General features: G+C 24.7%; 5 protein-coding genes across 5 annotated transcripts in view; 3 read left to right on the top strand and 2 right to left on the bottom strand.

The window, feature by feature from the left end:
- ENU1_065460 (Hsc70-interacting protein, putative) overlaps nucleotides 1-188 on the top strand; it is a gene marked incomplete at both ends in the record, with an annotated part of 1214 nt that extends 1026 nt beyond the window's left edge. Inside the window, one exon of the mRNA XM_008858272.1 lies at nucleotides 28-188. Within this exon, the coding sequence (XP_008856494.1) occupies nucleotides 28-188 (161 nt within the window). The remainder of the gene's footprint in view (nucleotides 1-27) is intronic.
- Nucleotides 189-287: 99 nt separating this feature from the next.
- On the bottom strand, nucleotides 288-890 carry ENU1_065570 (eukaryotic initiation factor 4E, putative; the record flags this gene model as incomplete). The annotated part of the gene is made up of 2 exons (XM_008858273.1): nucleotides 288-506; nucleotides 573-890. 2 exons carry the CDS (start codon nucleotides 888-890, stop codon nucleotides 288-290), a joined length of 537 nt encoding a protein of 178 aa, XP_008856495.1.
- Nucleotides 891-1664: 774 nt separating this feature from the next.
- Nucleotides 1665-2015, top strand: ENU1_065580 (hypothetical protein; the record flags this gene model as incomplete). The annotated part of the gene is made up of 1 exon (XM_008858274.1): nucleotides 1665-2015. The coding sequence occupies one exon, from the start codon at nucleotides 1665-1667 to the stop codon at nucleotides 2013-2015; it is 351 nt and encodes a 116-aa protein (XP_008856496.1).
- A 486-nt stretch (nucleotides 2016-2501) lies between these two features.
- ENU1_065590 (transcription initiation factor IIIB chain BRF, putative) lies at nucleotides 2502-4142 on the bottom strand (the record flags this gene model as incomplete). The annotated part of the gene is made up of 1 exon (XM_008858275.1): nucleotides 2502-4142. The coding sequence occupies one exon, from the start codon at nucleotides 4140-4142 to the stop codon at nucleotides 2502-2504; it is 1641 nt and encodes a 546-aa protein (XP_008856497.1).
- Nucleotides 4143-4755: 613 nt separating this feature from the next.
- On the top strand, nucleotides 4756-7182 carry ENU1_065600 (leucine rich repeat-containing protein; the record flags this gene model as incomplete). The annotated part of the gene is made up of 1 exon (XM_008858276.1): nucleotides 4756-7182. The coding sequence occupies one exon, from the start codon at nucleotides 4756-4758 to the stop codon at nucleotides 7180-7182; it is 2427 nt and encodes an 808-aa protein (XP_008856498.1).
- Nucleotides 7183-7216: the final 34 nt, after the last annotated feature.

Consider the following 7216-nt stretch of genomic DNA (forward strand, 5'->3'; position numbering starts at 1 on the left):
ATGGATTATTTGCTGAACTTGCAAAAGATCCTGAATTAATGGCTGCTATGCAAGATCCAGACGTTATGACAAAATTATCATCTGCTATGAGTAATCCAGCACAAATTGCTACATTAATGAGTGATCCAAAAGTTGGACCAATTTTGAATAAGTTAATGAGTAAATTTGGTCAAAATGCTGCTCAATAATTGAATAAAAATTCATTAAATAATTTTTGAATTTTTCATTTTATTTAATATAAGAAGAATGTCATTTAATATAAAATTATAAGGAATATAAATATTTGATTAAAATTCAATTGGCATGGCAAGTTGTTTTTGATGGTCAAAGAATTTGCATTTATTTGTAATAGCAAAGTCATTTCTCAAATCATCGACAAATGTTTTTACATTGTTTTCATCGTTATGTTTTAACCAAATAGTAATTTTTGCTTGGCTTCTCATGGAGAATGAAACACCATTAACATCTTCATGTTGATTAAATATTTCTCCAATACAATAACATAACTAAATAAATAAGTACTTATTACAAAGTTAAATAAATTGATATTAATGATAATAAATATAACAAACTAATTTACACCAAATTTGTTCTACATGTTCTGTTTGTTCTTGAGTTTTAAGATCAAAAGAAAACACAACTCTGCCCCCATTTTTATTTTCATCATCTCCTTGAGTTGGTCTTATTTTGTCTCTAAAGAAATGAGAATCACTTCCTTTTAAAACAGAAGTAATATTTGGAAAATCTTCATAAAATCCCCAGAAATTTTCTATTGTACAAATCGTTTGTATTTGTTCTCCAAATGAAGTAATGCTAGTAGAACGATCAGAGTCTTTACCTGATTCAAACCAAAAGATCCAAGGTGAAGAAAGATGATGTAAATCAGACATAGGGTTAATCTGTTTCTTTTTTTGATTTTTTCTTTAATTTTTTTCATATATAAACAATTTTTTTTCTTTTTTTTTTTGATTCATTTTATCTGTATAAATTTATTCGTCTTCTTTATTCATTTACTTTCAATTCTATTTCTTTACTCTTTTTTTCTTTCTTTTTATTTAACTAATACATTTTTGTATTCTTGAAACTTAATACTATTCTTTACACAAAAAAAATTAAATAGTTTTTTTTATCTTCTATCCTTGGTTATGATGTTGTTCTTGTTTTGTAACTTTTTGTTTAAATTATGAAGGTATTGTTATACATAAATTATTAAGTTTTTTTGAACAGGAATATTAGAATAGTTTCATTATAAAAGAATTATTTATAACTGAAATAAGATGAAGTAATGAGAGAGACTGCAAAGTTAGTTTATGGAAATAATACACATTATAGTGAAAATACTAAATACGAAATAGAATTGTTATTTGTTATATCTCTATTATTTTTAAATAAACAATTGATTTAAATATTAATTTATTATTTATTTTTGTTAATAAAATTAGAGTTATTGTAATTATAATGAGAGAAAATATGTCATAAGTTCAATTTAATATAATACCATGTTAAAAAACTTGTTGGTTTGTTCAGTAAACGGAATTTTCAATAATCTTTTTTAATATTGAATGAGTTATTTTTATATATTGTATCTAATTTAATTAAAAAACGAAAAAAAATAAAAATAAGTTATAAACTTTATAAATGGTTTTTAGTATAATTAAGATTTTATGGAATATGTCACAACTTGTATCAGTCAATTTCCAGATGAATATTTTGATAATAACATTAAATATTTAACTCAAAAAATTGAAGGGTCAATTGAAAAGACATTTTTTAATGGATATCAATTTAACGTTTGTAAAGGAATAATTCACCAAAATGATTATTTAGTTTTATATATTCAAAAACCAGAAAATGGGAAAGCTGTGAAATACTTTATAAAGAATCAATCATTACAAATATTTCAATACCAATATGAGAAAGGATGGGTTTTAAATGTAGATTCTCAAATAAAAAAAATCTTCAGAAGTGATGCACCTTACGGGTTTATTTCAAAATTTATTGAAATCAAAAAATAAATAACAAAAAGAATAGAGAAGAAAGAAGTTTGTTGGAGAGTAATAATTAGGACAAATTACAATTTTTGTTATAGTTTTTATAATACTTTGGTTTTTATCTTAATGATTAACTGAGTTTAATTTGATAATAATAATAAAATTTTAATAATCAGTAACACTGAAAATAAGGAAATATTAAAAACAAAATTACAATAGTTATCTTCTTATAATAAAGTACAAAATAATTAATACTATTAAATCTAATTTAATACATATTTTTATTTTATATTATTAAATCAGTTTATTGAAATTATTTTCAAATTTAATTACAAAAATCATTCAATTTTTTAATGAAAGATTTAACTCAATTTAACAATTTCACAATAATACTAATACTCTTATTATAAACTATCAAAAATAATAATCAATAACTTCATTTTAATCTTCTATACTATAAAATACAAATTGTCGAAATTAAAAATTAAAATATCAATAATACCAGTCAGTTTAAACGTCTCCAATAAAAAAAGCACCACCTTCATCATTAGTATCTTCTTCACTAGATTCATCATTTCTTTGTTCTAAATGTTGACTTAATAATGATGGGTCATTTTCTTCATCTTTAACTTCAATTTTAATATCAACTTCTCCTTTTGCTAATTTTTCTGTTTGTTCAATCATCTTTCCAAGAACATCCCAATTAATTCTTGATGATCGTTTTTTGAGTTGTTCAGACATTGCTTCTCCAAATGTACTATGACTTTTCTTTGTTTTCTTTTCTCTTTTCTTTCTAATAGGAATTTCTTCTCCTTCTTCAAGTCTTTTCTTCTCTTTTTCTAAAAATTCAGCATTTAATTCTTCCCAAATTTGTTTTCTCTTTTCAGCTTCTTTATCATCTAAAAAATACCCATCAAGTTCATTGTCAAATTCACTACAATCTCCAACTACACATTCTCCTTCATCAATTCCTTCACTTTCAAAATCTTCTTCTTTCATTTTATTTATATCAACTAACTTTTCTACATCAAAATGTTCTCCTTCTAATCCAACATCTTTTGCACTTTTTCCTTCTAATGTTCCAAGATTTAAAGGTTTGGAATCAATATCTTTACATCCCATAATTTTACTTACTTCACCTCCTATTAATGTTTCAATTTCTTCAGTTAATTTTTTATCTTCAGCTGCTTCATATTCATCTCCATTTCCTTTTCTTTTTTTTAATGGAACATTAGCACCAACTGTTTCTCTTGCTTTATCTTTTAATCTATTTAAAGTATAACTTGGAGGATTACAATGAGGAGTTGATTGATCATCTTCATTTAGTTGTTCTAATGTCAAATCTGCAGATGGTGTTCTTAAAAACTCTTTTAATCTCACACGAACGGTTGTAGTAGAAAGTCTAACTACATGAACAATTTCTTCTAATGTTCTTGGTTCTCCATGTAATCTTCCTGCAAGATATAAAGCAACACCACAAATACCAGAAGGTCTTCTTCCATAATGCATCCAATCTCTGTTCATTCGTTGACATATTCTCATTGCTGTTCTAACTACATCACCAGTTTTTTCAAATGCAAGGTCTTCACCAAACCTTTGAAGATAAAGACAAGGATCAACAAATGGTAAATCAAATTTTAATTCTTCACAAAATCTAATAAATGTTCTTCCAAGTCTTCTAACAGAAACATGTAAAACATCCGCAAAATCTATTAATAAATGATCACTTCGTTCTCTTCTACAAATAATATATAAACAAGCACCAGCACTATATGAAAATTTTCTTCCTTTAGTAATTCCAGTTTGCATTGCAACACGATATAATCTTTGTCCACTTTCTATATCAATACTTTTCATTTTAAGCATTTCTCCTACTTTTTTAATTGCTCTCATTTGTCGTTCAATGTCATATCGTTTTTTCTCAGTTTCTCCAAACTGTGTTCCTGCTAAAATCTTTTTTCCTCCACTTTCATCAAACTGTAATTCTGCAATTAATGCTCGACTATTATCTATAACTAATCCACAATTTTCACATATTAAGCTTCCTTGTTCATTTCTAAATTCAGTACCTCCACAATAACTACATTTATTTGGTTTATTTCCATCAACTTCAATTTCCATTGAGACATTTTCATTATCTGAACTACTCATATTTCTATTTACAACTATTTTTTTTAGTTTTTTATTATTCTTTTTTTATTTTTTTTTTAATTACTTTTTTTTTTATTACTTCATTATTTACTCTTCTCTTTCTCTTTTTATTTTATTGTTCATTAATTTTTTTGATTATTCTTGTCTCTGTCTTTAGACTATCTTTTTCATTATTAAAATATTACTGAATTTCTAAAATGTGAATGAGTTAATCAAAAAAAAAAAAATAGAATTGAATTTGAATTGAATTTTAAAGTCAAAAAAGAAATTAAAAATAGTTTCATCTTAGATTTTTCAAAATAAAGTAAAGAATGAATTGTACTACTGACCTTCCTTCATTGGATTCTTTTAACCATTTCTCTTGTAACCAAAATCCAATTTCTCCTGAAGAAATTTTAAAACAAATGATTTCAGTGTCTTCATCAAATCCATCTCTTTTTTTATCAAAACCATTATGGTCAGTTGCAAGATATTCTCTTCCATGTTGATACTTATTTCTTCTTAATTTCTTTGTTTTTTGTTTGTTTATTTTTGTTTTATTTTTTTTTTTAATTTTTTAATTTTTCTTTTAATTTTTTTTTTGTTTCAACTAAATAATTTAATCATTTGTTTAATGGAAATAGAACGCCTTCATAAGTTAGAAAGGTTAGAATATTTAGTAGTTTTTCAATACTGTTCTTCTAAAGAACTTTCTAAGTTTATTTTTATTAATAAATATTGTAAAGATTCAATAGAGAGAATCACAAAGTACACAACGAATTCAGTTAATTTATTATATTTAATGGACAAATATCCTTTACTTAGAAAAATTAATTGTAGACTTAGTTGTTTACCTACAAAAACTGCATTACCTGAATATATTGATTTGTCAGTAAGTGCTGATTCTCCATATTACAAAAATATAATTGTTATTCATTCAAATAACATTATTGATTTTCAAGTAAAAGATACTGACACATATTTACCTTTACCATTTATGCCAAAATTACAAATATTAACTATTAGATTCACTCAAAAAGTAATTCAATCCCTTTCTCAAATTTTACAACAAATACCACAATTAAAAAAAATTGTTATTACTTCAGTTAGTACTGAGTATTTCTCAGAAATTAATATCCTTCATTCTGTTTCTCAATTACAAGAAATTTATATCGAATTTTTAGAAATGAAAAAAGATAGTTTAAAACCTTTTATTACTACACTATCTAGTTTTGGTCCTCAGATTAAAATCGTTATTACTATTCATATGAATATGTTTGAAGCATTAAGTTATGAACATATAGACAGTGTCTTAGATTCTCCTAAAAACTTTACAATTTTCTTTTACAATGTTGACCTTCGAGATAATTCTAAAAGGGATATTTGGGAATATATCATGAGTAAAGTTTATGCTGAACCTTTTCGTTTTTTTCTTTCTTTTACTCCAACTAAATTCCCTTGTTTTAATCAAAATATGATGGACTTTTTTATTACAGCTTATCTTCCTGATTTTCCTACAATGGTTATTCAGAAAAGAATTGAAGATAATATTAACTCTTTAAAATTATATAATAGTGTTGAATTTACTCGATTACCTAAAACTTTAGATATTTGCTCATCATTAAAACGTGTCTTTTTGCATCCAATCTATGGAGATAAGACAAAACGAGATTATATAGACCTTAATTTGGTTAATTGCCCTTCATTAGAAAGTCTTGAAACCGAAGGACTTGATATTTTTCAATTTCATTTAGGTTCTCATCTTAAATACCTCTCAATTATGAGAGGAAAAGTTCCTCAACTTATTGACTTAAAAGAGAATTCTAATATTGAAACTCTCACATTAGTTGAGTTAGAAATTAATACTTTATTATTACCAAAAACTTTAAAAACTTTAAAAGTAGTATCATGTCAAATCCATTCTTTTAACTTAGAAGAACTTGATGGTTTAAAATCTTTGCATTGGAAGTATTTAGACTTCATTTTTAAATGTCCAAAAAATATTGAAAGTATTAAATTAAGTAAAGTTAAATTTGTTAGAGAAACAAATTTTGCAATGTACACTCAATTAAAAAATCTAACTTTTCAAAAAATTTCAAGTATAGAATATTTTAACCTACCAACATCAGTAGAATGTATTTCACTTGATTCACTTATTATTCTTAAGTCATTACCAAGTTTTAAAGAAATGAAATTATTAACTTGTTTGGAAATTGAACAATGTCCTCAACTAAGTTCTTTGGCTATCCCATCGAATTTATTAAAACTTAAATTAAAAAATACACAAATTGACCAATTAATAGCTTTTTGTGGAAATGAAAGTGGTCCTCAATTATCAACAATTGAATGTAATAATATTGACTTTCTTCCACAATTTCAATTCTTCACTCAACTTAAAGAAATTGTACTTGAAGAGTGTCAAATTAATGACCAAATATTATTTCCTAGGTCAATATTAAGTTTCTCTGGAATAAATTGTATTTTACAATCACTTGATTTTAGTAACTGTTTGCAATTAAAACAATTATCTAATTTTAATGTCTATTGTAAGTCAATTCAAATTTCTCCTTCAGTAGAAGCATTAAAACTTACATATTTATCTAGTCTTATTGCTGAAATAAATGAAACAAGTCATTTAACTAACATAACTCGTTTAGAACTATCTTATGTTAATCTATCAAAAATAGACCTTAGTCCATTAACTCGATTAGAATCAATAGATTTTAGAGGTGTTTCTTATTCAACATTAAAATTACCTCAATCTCTCAAATCTTCGCAATTTAAATTTATGACATCAACAGATTGTGCTCTTGAATTACAAGAATTAACTCAACTCCAATCTATAGAAATCATTTCATTCTCTCCTTATGAATATTCTTTCCCTATTTCTCTTAAAAGTCTTGTTATTAAACATTCACCTAAATTTATTGTAAATCTAAATAAATTTACAGTTTTAACTAAGTTAACTCAATTAATAATAGTTGATATTCCAATAACTCAACCATTTCTTATTGACGACTTTAGTTTTGTTGAGATGTTTAGTTTTAGACCTAACGAATAAATTATTAATTCATGATTGATTGATATTTATTTAA

This window comes from Entamoeba nuttalli (assembly GCF_000257125.1).
Source record: "Entamoeba nuttalli P19 unplaced genomic scaffold asmbl_3379, whole genome shotgun sequence".
Classification (NCBI taxonomy): domain Eukaryota; phylum Evosea; order Mastigamoebida; family Endamoebidae; genus Entamoeba; species Entamoeba nuttalli.